General features: G+C 41.7%; 1 protein-coding gene across 2 annotated transcripts in view; it reads left to right on the forward strand.

The window, feature by feature from the left end:
- The window catches only part of PLEKHH2 (pleckstrin homology, MyTH4 and FERM domain containing H2), an 812,518-nt gene that overhangs the window by 208,474 nt on the left and 580,755 nt on the right, over positions 1-23,289 (forward strand). For both annotated transcript variants that reach the window (XM_069233993.1, XM_069233994.1), the window contains exon 6: positions 2,328-2,409. In XM_069233993.1, coding sequence (XP_069090094.1) covers positions 2,328-2,409 — 82 coding nt within the window. The remainder of the gene's footprint in view (positions 1-2,327; positions 2,410-23,289) is intronic.

Consider the following 23,289-nt stretch of genomic DNA (forward strand, 5'->3'; position numbering starts at 1 on the left):
CCGTAAGTTTTTTCTGGAGATGGGTCTCCCATCGGACCCTCAAAGCATGAGATGGGGCATAAACATATTCAGGAGTGTCTTTTAAAAGCAGGCGATCAATCTGCTCCCACTCCCATAGATAATATTAACTGTAGGGCTCCATGTATGGCCAGCTCAGATTGCCCGGTTCCCCACAGCGCTTGTGCCATGCCCGATATCTTTCCATATAAAAGGAAATGCATGGCTGGGAGGCCCAAATTGTCCATCATCTCAAGCCCTGTCAGGAATTTTCCCTCGCTGTAGCAGCCCCCAATAGTGAGGTCGTCCAGTTCAGCCCACCGCTCAGGTTTGGTGGTCTGTTAATTATATGAAAATCTTATTTTGCAGTGGGGGGTGGTCTTTACAATAGGTGACTACTCAAAGGAAGAATACAACTGCATGGAATGAAGAGAGCATTGTTAGGCATTGCAACACATTATTACCGCCCTAGCCTCTCACCCAGGTCAGTGTGATGGCAAAATAATTTCTCTGTCAATAGTGTGTAAAAACAAGGTGGGGAAGAGGCTGAAAACCAGGTTTTAGTAAGAAGTAAAAACTTAACTTGCGGGGCTTGGAATAAGGTCAGCTATCTCAGAAGAGTGTGCTGAGGCACAGGGCCAGTTTCGAGCAAAAGCCTTATGCTGAATTTTACTTTAGGAATAAAGGAAGTGATAAGGACAGCAATACAACTGCCTATGTATGAGCTAGGCCTAAGGTGCACACAATATGATGAACTTGAATGTAGAAATGCACTAGAATAAATGGCATGTCATATTGTGATAACAAGATAAACACTAACTATAATGGCAAATAATAAAACTGCAACTCCCCATGCCCGGTGGCTCAGAGAAATAACATGCTTGGGGGAAGTGGAGAGATGATAATGTACAAGTGCAGTAAATGTTAAAGCCTACAAATAGTAGTGCTGCCTTAATGGTAATGTGATCCAGTGGCACAAGTGGGAAAGGGCAAAGTGCTGAAGGCAGATGGAGAAAAGCAGTTTTGTAGGTTCCCCCATATGTCATGTGGAAACACCTGCAGAAGCAACAGTTTGGGTAAAAAATACAGTCGATAGTCGAAAGCAAGAACAATTCTGATAGAAAGCACTATGCAGTAGATGGCAGGATTTCTGGCTCTTGGTCATGTGACCTGTGTTGTCACGGAATGGCATACAATTACATTATTGGGTATAAGCGTTGATGGCAGATAGAGAGGTGCATTTGAGGAGTGCATGTCTGCCACAACCTTTTAGTGTGTGTTAATTCTGAGGGTGTAAATGTTTTCTGAACTTTTTATCTCCGGACTGTTGAGATTTTCAGTAGTCAATTGTTGCATTGCTTTGAGAAGCTTGAGGACCAGCTGGATAAAGTCTATGGGCCTGATTCATAACAGTTAACTTAGTCTTTTGTGTAAGTTTACTCTTTTTCGGTATTCACAAACTACAAATTAATAATAACTTTATGACTGCGGAGACCCGGGGCGGAGAGCTCTGCACATAAAAACCTAGGACAGTATTATTATTTTTTTTGTGCGGAGTTCTTTGATTGCGACTAAATTGTAGTTTGTGACAGTGGCAGCTTCTCTGTTTCGGCAGAGGAGCATCGTCCCCCTGCCAGCAGCCGGAGCTGCAAACCTTTCACAAAGAAGGGACAATAAACGATGTTTATTGTCTCCGGCCAGCCAAACATACATGCGCAGTAGGCTCTATCTAGCCCGGCAACACAGTTGTTGGGCTGGAGAGAGCCTGCACAGGCTCCCAGTCTGCCTGGGAGCGCCCTGGTTGGGGGCTCCCAGCCAATCCTGATGCTGCTCTGAGCAGCGTCAGGATTGGCCCCAGGACAGGCTGGGAGCCTGTACTGCAGGATGGAAGAGAGGAGCGGTGTGGCGAGAAGCGGCACAAAGGTAAATTTATAATTTTTTTTAATTAAAATTCCTTAATTCCTTTTCCCTCCGCCTCCTGTAATCCCAGTGAGCCACGACTGGTTTGTGAATACCGAACTACACACTTACACAAAAGATATATATACTTTTGTAAATCAAGCCCTCTGGTTTGATTGCTGCAGGTGCGTTCGAACAGGTGGACACGCAACACAGATGTCAAATCTTGTATTGTTCCTGCCTGCCTGCCTAATGTTATGTGGAATGTTCAAAAGTGGAACCTGTCAAACCACTGAATGAGCATTCTTAGCCCATTGGGCGATAAACGGAGCTTATAGGGGCTAGAGTATGTGTTTGTATAAAGTGTTTAAACGTCAAAGCTCAGGCTCACAGGGTCTACTGAACTAACAATCTATGTTTTTTTTAATCAGCTTGAGATGGAGAATCAAAATCTTCGTCAGAGTAACAAAAACTACAGTGAAGAGATAAAAACAATACAGTCTCGAATGCAAGGTAATGTAAAAACATCCTTATGGCAAAATATCGAGATTTACTTTATTTAACAATGTAAATGAAGGGATAGGCATTACCTTGTGGTAGTATTCACGTAATGTAATGGAGACTTATTCTTCCCATTAAAATCCTGATATATTACTAAAAATATAACTAACGAGTCGTTTTGTCAAGCTGTATATCAGAAATAATAATCCAGCTGGGTTGGCTAACTCGATCCTTTACTAAATGGATTTAATTTCATTTTCTGGTATTCAATTAGTCACCCAGAAGTACATTTTGTTTGAAAGCACTAACTAGGTACAAGAATACGCACTACATTTTCTCACTAAAACAACATTTTACGAAACTATATTTTAATAAATACATGATCACAAATAGCTCAAATAAAATGGAGCATTCAATCAAAATTAACAATTTTATTGTAAAATTGCTTTTCAGTTTTCTGATGGAATGTTCAACTACCTTAAGCTACAGTAATGGTTGTTGGCATTCAGGCCAGCCATGGAAACGAATCCACAGGCAATGTCTTTGACTGCACTATATTTCCTCACAATTGCGGGGTGGGGGAATAGCGAGAGTCACTCATACTGGAAATAAGTCCTCGGCACACTAAACCTATGGACTTTCACTTTGGCAATCTTTACTCACACTTACAATCGTTTCTCCTGATTTTTCCATTTAACATGAGGATTTTCCGCATATAAGTATGCTAATTTAAAGGTAAACACTGGTTCCTTTCTCAGGTCAACTAATTGATAGCTAACTAGAAAGAGTAATTCCTTTTCTCCAACCAGTATAAGCAAGCGCTAACAAAGCATTGCATTGCCACCAGCCTTTTGACTTTATCAGTGCTTGTTTTGTTTTGCCATGATGTTTACAAAACGTTTATCTTGGTGGAGCTGCAGTGCCCTCATCAATCAAGAAAACGTTGACTAAAAGTAAAACTATTTTTTATTCTCTAAACGCACACATTGCCACAGTAGTCCCTGACACTTAAGGGAGCTACTTTGTGTGTGGATGTAAAACAATAACACACTAATGTTAGAAGAGGACGGCCTGATAGCTACTGTAAGTAAATGTGTTATACATACCATATGGTAAAATCAAATACCAGTTACCCTCAGACTTAAAAAACATGCAATACATGCCGAGCACGTTTTCATTTCATTCAAGGGGAAATGGAATGGAGATTTGATACGAAAATGTGTTATGCATAAACTCTAAAAGCAACCACTCTCAGCTCTCCTGGTAAATCCCAACCTTATGCCACCCACTATAAATATTTCTTTAAATGTGTTGTGTATTTCTTTCCATTTGCCTCTGAAATAATTTCGGATTATGGATATCACATAATTTTGAAACGTATTCCAATTTTACGTCCATTATACGTAATTGAGGGCACTCATAAAACACAGTATTTGAGGATAACACCACTAATCACACATTTCCAAATGCCTGCAATTGAATGAAAATAGTTTGGTTGGCAAAAGTGATCTTAATAAGCGAGCAAAATCTTGAACGAGCTGGCTTTATCCTTGCTGACAATGAAACTCAGACTTGAGAATGTCCTGATGAAATAGGGCCAGTTGATAGAAGGCTCCTATTTGTGGACCTTAATGAATGGATAGTTTGGGTTAAATTAATCTTTGCCGAAAAGTATTAGGGATCAAGACCATGGATAGCATTGTAGAAACGATAACACTTAACCCAAATGAAATTTCATAACGTAAAAGAATGTATTTCTATCTGATTAGATTAACTTGCATTGATTTTTTGTTTAAGGTTTCTGCATTATTTCATATGCAATTAACTGAAAGTGAAAAACAAACCACTTGAGGAATATTTTGTTCTTTTTAGCCACGTTTTTGACCCTGCCACCACATGGCTAAAATAAACAAAATATTCGGTAAATATTTTCTTTTCCACTTTGAGTTACCCGAATATAAAATAATATAGAAACCTTAAACAAAAAATAAATGCAAATTAAATTAATCAAATGGAAATATATTTTTACATTATGAGATTACCGATGTATGAATTCTTAACCACATCAGGGACGGCAAGCAAATGAAGACAGCCTGGAAACGTGCCCAGCTGCACATCCAGGCCATCTTCATTTACAAGTACTTGTTGAGCCTTTTGCGCCCCCCCTGGAAATGTAGCTACAGCCCCCAGGGAAGAACGCCCCACAGTTTGAAGACCTCTGGTTTGGATGGCTCTTACTTATATTTATATATTTAAAAGTTCCGTCTAGCAGTTGTGGTGATTGTTTAGGATTCCGGATGCTTGAAAGGGTTGAAAAGCACAGTGAGATTTCTAGGTGAACAAAACAGAGCTAGTTTATCAAGGGGGAAAAAGTTATCTTTGCTTTCCTGAGTTCAGCAAGAGGAAGGAAAGAACCGTAGATTGGAAAATGGATATTAGGTAGTCGGTGATCCATGACTGGAGAACGGTGTTTTGAGGGAGTTTGATGTGAGGAGCAGGAAGATGAATTGGGTGATGTCCAAGTAAAAGTGATAGCAGAACTAGAGAGAGAAGACAATATCACTACATGAAGTGATGTAAAAGTTGAGTAGGGGTCTGTACATGACTGATTTTTTCAGGACACCCACAGGTTGAAAAATTGAGATGCGGGAAGTAAAGAGGACTATTAGATGAGGAAGGATAGGAAGACATTAGTTACAGAGTGAACCAATAATGCCAATAGTGGTAATAGTCCATGTGCTTGTGGTGTGAGTGGTCAGCTGTATAAAATCTTACAAAGACTAAAGAGCATAAGTGTAGAAGAGTGGTGATTGTGGGGAGAAGAGGTCATGAAGTTAGACATGTAAAAGAGGGAAGATTTAATTGAGTAAAGAGTCCGGAAGCTTGATTGAAGATTGTTAATAAGGTTTGTGTGATGAGAAAGGTGAACAGTTAAATACAAGGCCTTCAAACTCTTTAAAGAAGAAAACGTGGGAAGATGAGGTGATAATTGAAGGTAAAAGAGGAAGCAGCAGGAGTATTTTAGCAGTGGCAGAACTACAGTTGATATGAGTCATTGTGTTCCTTATATTATTGAGTGAGGTCAAGCAGCCCAGGTCACAATGGTAAAGTTTCATGGTGTGAGGCTAAATTGAAGAATTTGAGCACATAGTAGGAGTGCAGCATAGACACAGAAGGGGAGAGAAACTGTTGGGCAGAGTGGTTGGGTGGGACAGGAGGAGAATTTCCAAGACAGTAGGACTACCATGCAGAGTGTAGGGAGGGTAGTTCTGATGGCTATGATTTTGGATCAGAAGTCAAACTAGAGCTGAGAAAGCTGAGGTGAGCTGGGAATAGTGAATGAGTTTCTAATGGCAGGGATGGATGTTGTGAATAAGAATGTAATGCTGTGTTCTGTTATTTTAATTACATTTCTAAAGTACAACTGAGACTTAAAAGGTATCCTGGTGCTCAGGTAAGAGACTAATGGAAACATCATACTAGCAGTAGGCAACTATTGCGAATAAAGCCAAGTTTTCAAGGCTTTCCTAAATGAGAGCAAATCTTCTGTCTTGTGCAAAGAATGAGGGATCAGATTCCAGAGAGAGGACCTCCAACTGAGAATGATCTACTTCCTAATCTCACCCTCTAAAAATGAGGTATTGGAACTAGCGTAGCCTCTGCCGAACACAAATTGTGCGCCAGAGTCTAAGGCATATTTTCATTGAAGATACTAAGGTCCTTTCAGTTAACGGCCCTATGGACCATGAATAAGGAACTAAAACTGATTCTTGTGGTATATGGTAACCATTATAAAGTGTTCAACTGTGTCAAAAGAGGCTATTGCAATTGCTGTCTGCCAGCTGCATTCTGAATCTGTTATAAACATTTTAGGAGTTCTGCAGGTGAGTCAAAGAATAAGGAATTGCAGTAGTCCAAATGGTTTAAAATTAGGGTTGTACAGTCAGGCCCCTACTGGGAAAGGAACTAAAGGTAAGATTTTTCACAGGACCTGCAAATGGGAAACAAGTTAGTTGACAGATGGATTTACACACAAAGTTACGCACAAAACTAGCTGGAGAGGGTGGAGAGTCATGTTACCCTGGTCAGAAGTCCATAGTGATGACACTAGAGGGGGAGGCACAAGAATAAAATAAGATCTCCGTCTTATCAACATTAAATGTCAAAAAATTAAATGATTGTCAAAAAGCAATGTTAACGCACAGTCCTGAGAAACCACATAGACTGCAATATTGCATAGACAGGCACTGTCTTGTCAATAGAATTCAACAGCTGGGTATCATTAGTGCAAGTTATGAAATTGATATCTGAGACCCTATCAACTGTACCAACGAGTGTAGTTTAAAGTACTGTTAAACATTAACTATAACTCGCACCTTCTCTGTGCACTTCTTATACCATTTGAAATTACATCACTTACACCATCTTTAATTGTAGCATTCATAACAACATGTATAACATTGCAAATTACATCATTTATTAGAACACAGTGCTTGGTAGAATGGCTAGTTATAGTTAATGTGGTGTGGCTCCCGAGTTCACTACGCTGTGTATGGAGGAGCGCAAGTTTGAATAATTTGAAGGTGGTGCGCAAATTATAAATTTAAGGAATAACTTTGACTTTAGATTTTGTAATGTATGTGTAGTTTAAGCTTTGTTTTTATTAAAAGAATAAATAAAGTTATAGTAATTTAAAGATGTTACGTAAATTATTAATTGAAGGTATAACTATAACTTTAGAATTTCTAATGTTTGTGTAGTTTATGTTTGGTTTGTATAGAAAGAATAAATAAAGTTTTCCTAACTATAACTAAGTTTTAACCTTTGTTTTTTTCCTTAAATTTCAATGCTTTATATTTTCAATAAAAATTAGCTTCAAATTGCAGAGTCCAATGTTGTTGAGTAGAGAGTCATTATGTACAATGTCATGCAATACCATGGAGGAGAGTGTCATTCAGTTTAGCGTGGTAGAGTGTAGTGTCGTAAAGTGGAGTGGCGTAGCGTATAGTGGAATAAAGTGTTATAGACTGGAGTGGAGTCTCGTAGAGTGGTGTGGAGTGCAGTAGAATGGAGTGAGAATGTCTTGAAGAGTGGAGTAGAGTGTTCTATGGTGGAGTGTAGCGGAAGAGAGTGCAGTACAGAGTTGTACAGTGGAGTGTATAGGGCTAGAGTGGCGTAGAGTGTTATACAGTGTAGTAAAGGTTTGTAGGGTGTAGTTGCATAGAGTGGAGGAAAGTGTCATATAGTGGAGTGGTGTAGAGTGGAGTGTCGAACAGTGGTGTAGAGTGGGGTAAAGTATCGTATAGTGAAGTGGAGTCAGGTGGAATTGCATAGAATAGAGTGAAGTAAAGTGTCCTAGAGTGGAGTGTTATGTCAAAGAATTGAGTGTCAAGGAGTGGAGTAGAGTGGCCTGGCGTAGCACACAGTAAAGTGTCATCGAGTGGAGTGATAGGTGGTGCACAGTGGAATGGCCCGGCGTGTCATAGGGTCTTGGAAACTGTTATAGAGTGGAATAGGGTAGAGAGCCATTGAGTTCATTAGAGTGCTGTAGAGGGGAGTAGTGTGGAGTACAATATAGAGCGGTACAGTGTGGTAGCAAAGAGTGGCCTAGAGTAGCATACATACTTTGGAATGGTGTATAGTGGAGTACAGTAGAGTAGAGTGGAGTAGTGTGCCACAGAGTCAAGTGTATAAAAAGTCTGGTGGAATGGCATTGAGGGAGTTGCGTAGAGTGTCGTACTTTTGAGTAGAGTGTCGTACAGTGGCATAGAGTAAACTAAAGTGCATATACTTGCATAGACTAGACTACATTATTTGACAGTGGAGTGCTACAGAGTGGAGTATTGTGCAGGAGAGTGGAGGGATGTAGAATGATGTTGAGTGGAGCAGAGGGTCGTAGAGTGAAGTAAAGTGGATTGCATACAGTGGACTACTGTGGAGTGGAATGCAGTAGAGTGGAGTGGTGTGTCACAGAGTGTTAGAAACTGTAGTAGAGTGGAGCGGCTTAGAGTGGGGTTGAGTGTTGTAGAGTGGAGTGGTGTACAGTACAGTGTTGTAGAGTATGGTAGAGTGAAGTGATATACAGCGGAGTAGTGATGTACAGTGGAGTAGATTGGAGTATGTGTCAAGAAGTAGAGTGGAGTAAAGTGGGGTGTAGTTGCGTAGAGGGAGTTGTATAGTGTGTCCTAAAGTGAAGTAGAGTGTTATTGAGTGGCATACAGTGGAGTAAAGTGTCATACAGTGACAGAGAGTATTGTACAGTGGAGTGTAGGAGCATAGCATGTAGGAGAGTGACATACAGTGGAATAGTGTTGTAGCGTAAAGTTATACAGAGTAGAGTGTCGTAGAGTGGAGAAGAGAGAGGTAAACTGTAGTACAGTACAGTTGAGTGTAGTGGCGTAGAGTGGAGTAAAGTGTCATTGAGTGGAGAGCATTGCCATGGAGTACAGTGCCATGGAGTGGAATAGAGTGAAGTGGCGTAGCATAGAGTAGAGTTGCCTGTCATAGAGTGGAGTGGCGTGTCATACAGTGGAGTGGTGTGGCATGTTATAGAGTCTCAGAAACTGTCATGAAGTGGAGTGGCATAGAGTGAAGTACAGTGTTGTACAGTGGTGTGACGTAGAGTACAGTAGAGTGTGGTAAAGTGGAATGGCATAGAGTGTCGTAGGGTTGCATAGAGTGGCGTTGAGCAGAATGTCTTTGAGTGGAGTAGTAGAGCAGAGTGATGTTACCCTTGCATTGCTTGGTAAATTTTACATAAGTATTGCCTGACCCTTACAACACCATACCTGATGTAAAAGCAATTCAATACAATGATAAATCTCTTCCATAGTGATATTTTGTGCCATGGTATACTGAGGTAACTTTGCAGTATAATATGGTATATGTCGATGACAAGGCGGTATATTATTGGCTAATGGCTACCTTTACAAAATTAAAAGGTAGCCATATTCTTTTTTACTACACTTTTGATGTGTTCTGGGTTAGGGCCTAAAATATAGGTAAGTAGTAAGTTTTATTGTTGTTCCCTACCTATTACCACTTTTTTAATGTGATAATAGGTAGGGAAAGTTATTTATATGTTTCTATATATTTTTTAAACATTTACTGAGTACTGCATTAGAATCTGGGAAGTACTATGCTTTGTAACAAATGTATCTTTTATAAAAATGATTTTTTAAGTAGTGTGCTGATTTCTCAGTATTTCTGTGGTACTCCGTACACTTTTCTTTAATAAAGAATAAAATATATGAACAAATTGAAAATACACTGTAGAACACTATATTTGTGAAATAGAAAGCATTACAGTATTTATTTTTTACATATATAATCTTTTTTAAGTACTGCAGTACTTCCTATATAGTACTGTGGTACTCTGTGATTTTTTTTTAAATATATAGAAACTACATAGAATATTTCCCTCCCTATTACTTTGATAAAGTGGTAATAGGTAGGCAAACATTTATAAAACCTAATACTGACCGTTGTCACGCACTCTCCTGCTCCCAACTGCAGACACGCCACTGGTGCTGATGCTGGATCTCCTGTCTCTCTCAGGACAATACAGGATTCAGGGACAGAACGCCTAGATCCTGCACTGTTCCTGGGTAGAAGGGGCTGGGAAAAAATAAGAAAAGAGAACCCTGCAGTTCTGGATCCGCTCAAGCAACTGTACAGCACTACTTAACAAGATGCCTCACTCCTGAGACCCTCTGTGTTTGCGAAGGTGAACATTTATGGGACCAGAACCTCTGGTTTCGTGAGGACACAAAACAGTGGGAACAACATGAAGAGGCAATTACCATCAGTACACTAGTGATTCGGTTCTTGGCAGTATTTCTAGATCTGGGGTCCTATGAATCTTCTTCCAAATTCTGAGGGGTGAGGAGACACACATTAACCTTTCTCAGTACAAATTACAATGTAACCTATTGCCCACACATTGAATCTCGGAGACCAAATAAAATTCAAAGGGCTTTATTACAGACTCAAAGTCAAGGTTACATAAATGAGCCTCGAAACCATAGTATAAATATATAAAGTCATCAAAGGAGAATTAAAGTGTTGCACTACAATTCATTCAATCAGCATGTGCATAACCGATACTTCAATAGTTATAATGCAGAAAATGAGAAAGAGTGTCTGATGGTTTAAATCCAAATCAATGTTTTTCAGCCTAACTATTAAATCTAGATTCCTAGCTATGCCAATATAGCCTATAGCCCACCTTAGTGGGCTATAGCAACCATTAAAGGCCTGTTCCAGTGTTAAAGGCGCGAGCCAAAGACAGGGGCCTTTAACAAAGGAGCAGGACTTTAATGCTGTATAGCCCAGTTACGGAGGGCTAAAAGGCTATTAGAACATTCTACCACTAGACGGCAGATGTTCTAATAAATAAAATAAAGTCTTCATGGAGCCCAAGGGGGACTGAAATCCCCCTGGGCTCCGTGAGACCTTTGCCCACAGCAACAGCTGTGAAGGAAAAACCTGGAATGTTGGAGCTTCGGGCTTCTACCAGCCATTAAAAGCCCAGAGCACTCTATTGTTTTCAATGGAGTTCCCAGCACTCCAATGTTGTAATATCTATGAAATGAGCAGAAAAAGGTCAGCACAATACAACTTCTGCAGAAGCTTCTGTCAAGAGAGGTGTGAGTTGCATAAAGCCACTTAGAAATAATTTGAGAACTGTGCCTCAGATAGTCCTGCTCTGATCAAGGGGAAAGCGGATTCTGAATCTACAACTAGCTACACCACATCTTGATTATTCCAGAAACTGACATCATAGCCAAAACCTTCCACTGAACAGCAGTTCTGTAAATCATTCATCTAATTGACATTTAAGCCCTTTGAAGATAATTGGTTCAGACTTGCTTTAATCCCATGCTCAGGAATTTCAGATGGGAGTCTGTCTGCCATCTACAAGTTATTCCTCTCGACCTAGGTAACACGTCTTTTCAGTCCTTCTTGTCTTCTCTATTCAATAGTGTACTTATTAGCCAAAACCCGTACCATTGCACATGCAGCTTAGGAAGATATGCAATAAAAACAAGCTTTGATGCTGAAGGTTAGAAATGCAAAAATAAGTCGGGCCTTCATTCTGGCCAAGCTAAAATAAACATGAATACCCTTTAGTTTAAATGGTTTTCCACATGTTTCTCATGATGAGTATATAATGATTATGGAAATAACATTTCCAAAATAACATAACATAGTTGCAAAACAACAAATAAATGTGGTTTACATGAAAAGCTATATTCATATGTGCACTTTACCTGTATGCATTTCAGTGCACCACATTATACGAAAAGCTACTTGCACAAGTTTATATAGGAAAATAATCACTCCTTTATTTCACGTTTATGAGACATAATGGCACAGCCAAGTTATGCTCTCTCAACCCTCCTTCTGATGGCATATTAAGTCATCATAAACCTGCTTCATCCTTGAATGAGACTACCCAAAACCATCTTTCGTCTGGACTCCTCCAAACGTTTCATATCATCATAATATTTACACTGACTCTCTTCCAGCTCAACCTCTTCTCTCCTTATTTTTCTACCTTTCTGCTTCTTCATACTCTGGAAAATATTGTATCCAGCCAACAGAACTGTTGCCGCTATCGAAATAATCAACAATGGCTTCAAAATAAACCCTACAATTTCACTCTCCAGGTTCCCAAACCATCAGCTTATAGCAGAAATCCATCTGCTATAGCTTCCAATGCACCTGTAGCTTCTCATTCCTTCAACTCCTTTGTTAGTCCTGAAATATTCTGGATATACCTCTTCAAATCCTTACTTTTATCTGGAATATAAGTACAAAATTTTGATCCTTCAGAATCTGATAGACTTTGCCCGTTTTTGTGAGTAACAGGGGTAACATCATAAGCCTATTTCAAAACCACAGATCTGATCGTTATCATTTCAGAATTTATTACTAACAAAGTTCCCACTGGACTAGTAGCTAATTTATCCACCATAGTGGACAGTCTTCTGATATTCAAATCATTTAAAACCACTCCAACAGATGGAATTAGAGCACCCAATACATCACCCAGTACCTCTCCAGCACTAGCACTTAATTTGGGCCTACAACCTCTAGTACAGACAAGATCATTAAAATAATCTACATGGTAAATCTTGGGAAAAACTATACCTAAATAACACCTGTCGTACCATCCTTTCACCAACTTAAAATTAGCACGCTCTCCACAAACAAAATAATCTCCAGGAATAACAGAGTCCTCACCATCTAGATACAACTTATAATTTCCTGGAACTTCAAAAGCTATGTGGGTCCTGGCCCCAAACATATTGACTGTATCAGATCTCTCCATCCAAATATACAGCCTTCCCTTATATTTCCAGTCTAATGCTAATGCAACAAAATTCCCAGCTAACTGATCTTCGATCTCTTCTTTAGTCCATTTATTCTGACTTTGAAAGGTCTCATGAACCTTGAGCTAGCTTCTAATTTCCTTCTTCGTCCCTTAACCAAATTTTGAAACTTCTTCTCATCTTCTGACAGCATACATGTGTGTCTGTGTGTATAAACGTTGTCTGGTGTTGTAACAGGTTTAAAAAATCTTGCAATTATTTTTATCTCTAAAGGGGCTGGATGCCTGTCCAAATGATCTCATATAGGAATCTCTGAAAGAATCAAATCACAATTTGAATAATAATATTGATAATGGCCTGTTCTATAAACCAAACTCAACAAAGGACTGCATGAAAGCCCGTTGGTCACAGGAATATGATGACAGGTGATACTTTTTAACACAGAGACAGGTAACTGGGTACAAATGTAGAAGTCTCTAGCATCCATTGTATTAATATAGTCATATAGCAGCTTAAAATATATATTTGCTGAATAATCTCCTCTAGACTCATCTAAGTATAATGCTTTCTTGACTAACATATAAGTATTATTAACTTTAGGACTAAGAGTTTGCGGGGAAGCACTAGGAGATAACTTATTTTCTACAGAAGGGGTAGGAGAAAATGATCCTATTAACAACACTACTAGTATCACAAGGAATATGAGCAATAAAGCACCTACCATGTATCTACATCTGTTTTTCTGATTTGGCTCCATTACATCTTCAGAATCAGATCTATTATCAAATAAGTATAGCAGCAGCAAAATATTTCTTTGTTAATATCACCAATATGAACAGCTTTCAAAGTTTAAAGGTAGAATCTTCGTGAGACTTCCCTCAGCATACTCCGTGTTTTTCTAAATGACAACCATCTCTCTCTCTAAAGGGTCCTAGGAAATCTTTTACATTTTCTATCCCAGTTAAGGTAAATTTCTATAATATTTACACAAACCAAGTTCATTGATCGCAACGGAAATTCAAGATAGAAATCAACCACAATGTTATGTTCATGGAGGTTCAGCTGAACCTCAATATTGATACCAATATTCCCAAAACTCTTGATTTGTGTCATTTGCAAAGTAGGTCTACTCAGGTGAAGAATACCTATGACTGGGCATTCTTCTTCTTTTTGATTTTCTGCCACACCTTCGTCTTCACTTTCACTCAAGTCAGAGTTCTCAGTTTCTTCAGCAATTGTTGGTGGCACACGTTCTTTAGGCAGACTCACTTTCCCTCTTTCCTTCCTTCTGGGCCATAGGTCTCCAGCTTCCACTTGCTTTCTTCCAGCACTTATTCCTTCTTCCGGATCTGATTCTGAGTTTAACTCATTCATCACTGGGCAAAGCTCTATTGTTTCTACTTCATTTTCAGTTGGACTTGCTCAAGACCCCCTTCAGCTTGATCAAGTGCTTTTTCAGGCTGAGTTTGATCCTCAACAGCTTGTCTTACCTGCTACTGTTGTCTTTCACATACACAGGTTCTTCTGGAACCGGTGCTGCCATATCAAGGGGATAATCAACTCTGCAAGTGAGGGGAGCGTGACTCCAGTTGGGGAGACCTCCACACTTTACAGCAGTTGTTGTGACCATAATAACCTGTTAAGGCCCACATCAACGGGCTTCTAGACACGTTTTCCTAAAGTGTTTCAACACCAAGACCCAATCGCCAGGAGTAAGGTCATGGCACTGTTCCTGATGAGGAGAGGCTGTAGCTGCTCCACCCTGATGAGACACAGAACGCACCACATCAGCTAGTCCTTTGCAATAATCTAGGACTGTATCATGAGTAATATTCACAAGTGCATTCACAGGAACTGCTGGTAATCTCATCATCCTCCCCATTATGATCTCATGGGGGACAGTCCAGTCTTTCGATCAGGCACACTCCAAAGACTCATCAACACAAGAGGCAGAGCAATCTCTGTTCTATATGCAATGCTGCACACAACAATCTCAAGACCTCATCATTGAAATTAGTTCCTCGATCTAATTCCAAAGAAGTTGGGAAGCCAATCTGGGAATGAGTTCTCTTGACAACAGTTTAGGTACAGTGAGACTATCCATTTGTCTATTTGGGTAAGCCTCAGCCCAATGAGAGACGATACATACCACAACCAAAACTTACCTCAATCCATTACACACAAGAATCTCAATTAAATCTATCTGTGTTTTATTAAAAGGTCCTCCTGACCTTCCTGTGTGACTTAATATGAATGTAGTTTGATTCCCAACATTGTTCTGTCGACACACAATGCACCTAAGACACAATGCTTCAGCCATCAATCTAAATCTAGGATTGAACCCAGTCTGTCAGAACAACCTCACCATAGCATCCCTACCGATGTGTTCTGGACCATGGAAATATCTAGCCATAGGAGGTAACAGACTATTTAGCAACACTGGTCATCCATCCACTGAAGACCAAATGTCATCATCTCTTTTGACACAACCTGCCATGACCTAACTCTGTTGGTCCTCCTCAGACACTTCCTCCTGAAGCCTCTTCACTTCATCCCAAGTATCAACTGTTGTCAACAAGAGGTTGAAGTTATTCTCATCCATTCCCTAGTTTGTGAATTCACCATTAAATGTAAAAACATTGTGTGCACAGTATTTTGCAACCTCATTGGCATACCTATTTCTGAAAGTCACATGATCATCTCCTGCATGATGTGCAGGGCACTTGGCCTCTGTGACTTTTTAAAGCAATTGTAGGGCATCAAGAAGGTTTCTTGCTTGTTCATCATTCTGGATCAGAGAAGATTAAAAAACTCCAGAAAGGGTACAAACAGCATAAGCTGCTCTCAGACTTCCTCCAGTGGGAGGACTTCCTTTTGGATAACCCTGCAACTTCCTCCTTGAACTTCTGTCGAAGGTGCTGATCCATGACTTTTCGAACCCCACAGTCATAAAAGGCAACTCAACCGGAATTGGAAGTCGTGTCCAACTTTCTGCAAACTGGAACAAGGGGGCGGCTTCCCCAATGACCAACAGGCCATAAAATCAGGAATTCTTCTGATCAGAACCTAAAACAATCAATGAAAAAAGGACCGGAAGCTGCTCTGCTCCCGGTGAGAACCGGCACAACCCCAGTTTGAGGACCGGACGCCTCTGTTTTACGTTATCCTTGAAGACTGAAGTTCCCTTTTAAAGGACCAACCCAGCGTCTTCCACACCCCACAGGACACCGTCAGCGGCAAGAGCCCAGCCCGCAGAGAGCAGCCTGGGGCCCGGACCCACATGAGCAGGCGGGAGAAGCGGGAAGCCCAGCAGATGTTCTTTGGGACAATTCAAGTTGGTGTTTCAGAGTTAAATTCTGTCTGAACAGGAAACTGCTCTCGTTTTGGGTTTGGAGATCCTGTGATGATAATATTGCGTGAAGCGGGACAGCGGAAGTGAAGTGCCAGCGTCTTGCGCACCAGCCGCAAGTGTTTGTCTGTCATCCTGCCGGAGGGGATCTCGTGCGGAGGCGGGGGTCAGGAGCGGGGAGCAGAGGGCAGGTGCTGTGCGGGCACGCCGCCGAGCACCTCCCGCGGACCCTGCACCGGGAGATTACCCCACCGTCAGACCGCCGAGAGACTCTCCTCTTGCCGTGAGTCCGTGAGGAACCAGCGCTTGGATTCCCAAGAGTTTACCCGCTGTGGCCTGTGTGCCCCGCTTACCCACCACACCTCCCAACTACACCTCGCTCCTCACCTACCTCCTCACCTACGAAACTTTCGAACATTCAGCCCTTGGGCACTCACCCCACTCCTGTACGGCGTCATGTGTACAACTTCACCTATTACTATCTAAACAGAAGGGGTAGTGCTCAGGGCCTACCAGGACCCACCATTCTCTACAGGTCGCAGTGAGCGCAGCAGTTTTGTAAACTGCTGCAGAGAGAGTGCACCGGGGTTACACGGATGCGGCCCGCTAGGTTGGGTGCGGCTTGTGAATCCCCCGGGTGCCCCGCTCACCTGCCGCTGCAAGCCACCGTAATCCTGTAATCCTAAACAACAGGAAAAAGCAAATTGCGCTTCTCTTTCACCAGTCCGGGCCAAAAGATAGCCACCATGAGATCAGGGCGACTCAGGACTCTAGCAGAGGGCAAAGTCAAACCTTTAAAACCCCAAAGGAGAGCGCAAGGGAAAGTGCGCAGTGAAGCACTCAGCACCAAGTCCGCAAAGTATCAGACAGGATCAGCTGGTAACGCCCCTCACTCCTTTTCAGCTCAACTTCAAACAAACAGGACTCACTAACAAGGCGGACCTTTTTTTGAAAGATCCAGAGGCGGCTTTCTTCTCAAATCCCGACGCCGACGTGGGCCTTCCAACCCCACCGATTCCACAACCTCTGATCACGGGGCAGCTGGGGCCCGAGCTGTTAACAAACTCAACACAACAATTAGGGGTAGCCCTCCCCTCTCAGGAAACATCAAAGGACCAAGCTCCTGTAGAGCTTAGTGATTCCCTGTTCTAAGGGCAACAAATCAACTTTAGCTACTTAAGTAGCCCAATAGCGCACAAAAAATCGCAAGCAGATAGAATCGTGACTATGGCTCAGGTACATGCCCAGGAGCAGGAAACTTCTCCAGGTGCTCATCTAAAGGGTTTTAACGGGCAACCCAAGTAACTCCGAGCTACCAATCACTACGGGTAATGCGACAGAGGTACATAATGACACTGGGTATGTGAAAACCCACCAACAATCGACCCCAATCCCGCGGTCAAATTTCAACACCCAGGGGAACAATGAGAGACTGGACATTGGTTCCGAAGTAATTACAGGATTGGAAGATTCCTGGTTACGGTCGCTCTCCATAACAAATAACAAAGACCTGGGAGAAGCGCTGGACTTAAAAACTTTTGGCCAAGTGAATCCTAAGGACCAGCAGTCGAGCTATCCTCTGGTGGTAGGGAGCATTAAAAACAGTATTACTACCCACCAACAAGAAATAACTTTTATCTTGATTACTGAAATTTCTAGCGAGATGTCCAAAACGCAATCACTTGAGGAATTAATGGTAAAAAACAACTCGACTGCTTCACCATCCAATAATATCCCCTCAAAATCCATTAACAGGGAAATTTTATTAAAAAATCCCACTCATGCAGGCCGCCCTACTTGTGAAATGGGAGATCTAACGCGACTACATACCTCATTGCTGAATGCTCTACATACTTCAACAGCGGTTCTTAACATGCAATCAGATAAATTAGACTTGCAAATGGATCTAATGAAGGTAATGGCCACATGCATAGCTGGCATCAATCACAAACTGGTCTCGCTGGCCATTCGTCCAGCTGAAAAAAATTGCAACCAACAGCATTTTCCTTGTAATTGTGGCCCAATATTAGATAAACTATGTACGTTACCACAAGTCTTAGTAGAGATTCTGCAGGAAGTTAAAGCAGGGAAAACCAATGAGGCCATCTCCAGGAACCAAGATACATCTCAAAAGACATCAGACTTTGGGGCAAGCAGCCCAGCAAAAAAAGATGCAAACATTCAGTGCATTAACCCAGTGGTCACAGACGGATCATATAGATCTTCACAGTCAGAACAAACAGCATCTATCAATTTGGAGAGTATAATTGAACAGCCGGGGCCGGCACTGAAACCCCGAACAAAGAGACAAAAAAAGCGAGCAAGAAAGGCAAGGAAACAAACACGTGCCAAAGCTGTTAATGACAATCTATATCCCATATTTTCAACGCTTCGGCAACCGCACAATCGAGCTTCAGGAACCGCAAGCAGCATGCAAATCTCAAATAGCTTCAAAGCCATAAGGGAGGGGGTAGTCACCAGTCCAGAACAACAATTCACTGGTGAGCATCTACCGACTGACTCGCCAATGTCGCTCAAATATAACATGCTACACCCAACATCCCAAGACAAATCGAACGTGCACGCATTGGCCACGAGGTTGGCAGCTCCTTGTCAGGGAGACCTAAGGGCAGGAAATAGTACCTACAAGGTTAAATCTGAGATCCCTTTAGATGCCCAATTACCAGTGAAGATTCCACCAGAACCACCCTCCTATGCAGCTGTCACACAAACCACTTCCTCACGTTCTACAATAACCCTTCCGGATAAGACCCAGGGCATCTTGTCGAGTCTCAAAACATCTTCCAGGCAAAGATTGTCAACCCAGGTCAATGCGGGGCAGGTCATAGTTATCCCCGCAGGCACAAAGAACAATAAATGTGCTCCTTTAGCAGATGACTCGCAGTCCAGATTCAATCCTCTCACCAGAGAAACACACCTGTCACCGACCCTAAATCTCAAACATCCTCCTAGGAAGGTCGCAACTACTCATCATGATGGACGAACAAAGACTAAAGTAACGATTCAAAATACTCAAATAGCCGCAACAGATCTTGAAAATAAAGCCTTTTTAAGCAAACAATCAGGCACGCTCAAAAGGGCCCCAACTAGAAACAATTCGGAAGATGGTCAACGGAACAGGCCTATGCCACACAGTATTATAGATCATTCCCAATCCAGCCATGTTATTGAAAATGATAGGGAATCGAGGCAGGTCATTCTAACCCCAGATTATGACTCACGCGGCCAACAAGATAGCCTGAACAGGGGCAACATTCTGAGGCTTTTGGCAGAGCTTCCTTCAACTAAGAAAATCATGTTCCCAGATTTAATATCACTGAAATTCCTCTCCAACACCACTCAGAATGACCGGGAACAAACTCTGACTATGTGGAGAACAAGCAAAATCGCTGCTTCAATTATGGCAGTTAAGCAACAGTTCGAAAACTGGGGTATACGGCTATCACAACCAACTAACCCACGTTATCCTTTTCCCCTATTGCTAAATCTGGAAAGTAAACCAATTAAAAAAACTGAATCACAGGCCCGCAAGCGTGGATGGGGCCCGGACGTCGGGGAAGCGGAACTGCTTCAATCCAAAAGGGGGGAAAAAGATTCAAACACCCCTATTGACCCCCTAGTTGTAGGGAATGGTCTACAAGACGAATGGAGATGGATGGCACGCACCCTAAATTCAAGGAGAAATAATTGACCCACCATACGTAATGCACCAGATACAGATCAAAGGCCGACCGTTACTATTATGTCCTGGAACATTGCGGGAGCAAAAGCAATTATTACAGAAGGATTTACAGCAATGCCCAGTTGCAACTACTCGATAATAGTGCTGCAAGAAACATGGCTGGTAGACCCGATAGAACTAGGAGGCTATTCTCTACACCACATTGAAGCTGAAAAATCAAACAAATCAGGCAGGGCAAGCGGTGGTCTAGCCACATACATCTCTACGGCACTTCAGGTCACAAGAGAACAGCTGGCCTTCTCATCAACGGACTTACAGGCAATAAAAATCAATTTTAGTTGCAACCGTCACGCTCCACTAATTATCTTTAATGTCTACGCCCATCCGCGGAAACATCGCAAAGTACTTCTCTTCGAGAAGTTACTACAAAAGGTAGAAGAGATACGGTGCGCTAATCCAGCATGGGACATCTTAGTAACAGGCGACTTCAACAGCAACCTGATATATACTCCAGAACCAGACGAGCAATTGGCAGCAGAAAACGCAATTTGGTCAGTGCTACCACAGTTACCATCAACACATATGAAACTGGATACAAGGGGCAAACAACTGGTCGAGGCCTTAGAACATCTGAGTATGAGGGTGCTAAACGGCAGGGTGAAAGGTGATGTCCCACCCAACTTCACTCATCATAGTGCAAAATCTGCAACTACAATTGACTATACTGCCGTCTCTCTTCCCCTACTGGCACATGTTAAAAAATTCAAAATCATACCTACTCTTCACAGTGACCATTCGCTTTAGCACACAGAATTGGCTTGGAACGCTCCGTGTTTTCTTCCAGCCATAAATGAATTAGGTACAGTTACCTCTGTCAATCTAAACCGCTTGTTCTGGACGGAGTCCTCCTTACCACAGCTGTGCAAAAATATAAAAACCCTTCTTCAATCAACAGCATGCCAACATCTCTCAGCTGGGGAAGTGTGGGCCAGCTTTCTACAGTTAGTACCATCACTTGGCTTGGCCAGGCGTCAAGCACCAAATCACAACCGGAGGCCACTAACTATGCCACCAAATATCTTAGAATTAAGAAAGGATCTGAGACGTAAACTCAGATCCACAAAAGATAAACCTCCTACAGAATCTTTATGTGCCCAAATAAAAACCATTCGGAAAAATTATAAGAAACAGCTATGGCAAATACGAACCCAAAAGGAGGAGGATTTCTGGATCAAATTACTTTTCAACTCAAGAAAGTCTAATATTAGAGAATTCTGGATGTCAGTGAATGAAATAGACCGAAAAGCAAGAGTAATAAACTGTACTTCAATTTCAGAAGATAAATGGGTGGATTACCTGTTAGACATCTTTTTTAAGCCAACTCCTCCTGTAGAAAATCAGCAACTGAAGGCTTCGCTAAAACCTACAGACCTTCCTCAGAGTGATATGAGATTCAGTGCCAATAAAGTAGCCCAGGTGATCAGAAGGAGCCGCAGGGACGGAGCTCCCGGCCCTAATGGTCTCCCCCAAGCCATATTTAAGGCAGATCTCGATTACTGGTCAGCCACTCTGTCAATATTATATGCTGAAGTCGAACGTAAAAGTACCATTCCTGATAGTTGGAAAGGATCCATCATTAATCCTATATACAAAGGAGGCAGCAGGGCAAACCCAGCTAGCTATAGGATGATAGCTCTAATTGACAGTGAGGCCAAATACTTTGCCTCATTAATCCTAGCAGACCTGCTCTCCTGGTCTAATTCAAATAACTTGGTCCCTATGAATCAAACTGGTTTCCGGAAGGGCTACGGCACATTGACTAACATTCTTGCGCTAGGAGATATAGCCAATCGAGCAAAGTGCTTAAAGAAATATTTACACATATATTTTGTGGATTTCAAAAGTGCTTTTGATTGTGTGGACAGAGCAATTCTCTGGAACAAACTACAGAGTTGGGGTTTGCAAGAACGCATTTTGAGGTGTATAGAATCACTGTATGACAAAACTTGGGTACGAATCAAGGTAACAGACGGCTCAAAAGTTTCCAGGAGAATACCAACAAATATAGGATTAAAGCAAGGCTGCGTGTTGGCCCCGCACCTCTTTAACCTCTTCATGGCAGATCTCTCTGTAAAACTAGATGCAACCAACTCACATTCTCCAAGGATGGGAAGTCTGGCTATAACACATATATCGTATGCGGATGACATTGTTCTGTTAAGCCACACAAAAATAGGGTTGCAACGCCTGGTTACTGCCTTGAGCAAATTTGCAAAGACAAACAAACTAGAGGTTAATACTTCAAAGACAAAAACAATGTCAATAGGCTGCTCTTTGAATCCTGCAAACAAAATAAAATTGAACGGTTTCACTCTCGATACGATCTGCAGCTACAAATATCTTGGACTTACAGTAGACAATAAGATCAATTTTGTGCCGCAAAACCAGTATATTCTACAGAAGTCCAAAGCCTTGGCGTTCGCTTTCTGCACTCTTGCTAAAAGATTAAAGGGCCCATCATATAAACCACTAATGTCGGTCATGTCGGCTAAATTCCTTCCAGCAATCACATACGGAAGTGCAGCCCAATACGGGAAAGATGCAAGCCTTCTCGAAAGGCAGCAAATAAAAATCTATAAGCAAGTCTTCAATCTTCCTCGCTCTGCTTCCCCGGCACAGATAAGGCTGGAATTTGGTCTAACGCAACAGCAGCTCGACAGGAAGGCCCACACAATAAAGATCTGGTACAAAATAAGTAAAAACACTGCCAGCCCGCTAGTAGCAGCACTATGGAGTTCAGTAAATGGCAATCCTAATTCAGTATATAACAGATACCTAAACAACTCCTTGCAAGAGACGAAAACAAAGTACCTATGGGATTCCAACATGTCGTATTCCCTTTTGTGTCAAGCAATAAAAAAGGAAATAAGTACCCAATCTTTTCTGGATGATAAAGCTAAACTTGTGCAACGCTCACACGCCTGGCTGGTAATGCACACTTATACCACCATGGCCCCATCACAATACCTGGCCGAAACCTTCGCACTTCACATCAAGCATCACTTCCTGACTCTGCGTTTGGGAGCAACTCCTGCTAGAGCGGATCAACCATCGGGGAAGAATAGAGGAGAGACTTCCTGCAGGCTATGCAAAGGCCCAAAAGAAGAAATGGTTCACCTGATTTGTATTTGTCCAGCCTTAAAAGAAGCCCACAGACAACTATTAAAACCGCTTTTTATGAGAAATGGGTCTCGTACCTGCCGGTCAGCGGTGATGTCAATATTTGATCCCAATGACGCACAATCAATATGCAAATTCATCAAATTCTTGACTGCACATACCAAAGACTTAAACCTGCCATCCAGGATGCATACCGAATCACGCACTTTTTTTGCATCCTAGAATTAAGAAACTGATTTTAGATCCTCGCATGGTCTCATGGTCAAGGAATTTACGGAATTTTAGAGAAGTTTTGTCTTTTAAACGTGTTGTATTATGAGATG

This window comes from Pleurodeles waltl, chromosome 5, assembly GCF_031143425.1.
Source record: "Pleurodeles waltl isolate 20211129_DDA chromosome 5, aPleWal1.hap1.20221129, whole genome shotgun sequence".
NCBI lineage: Eukaryota > Metazoa > Chordata > Amphibia > Caudata > Salamandridae > Pleurodeles > Pleurodeles waltl.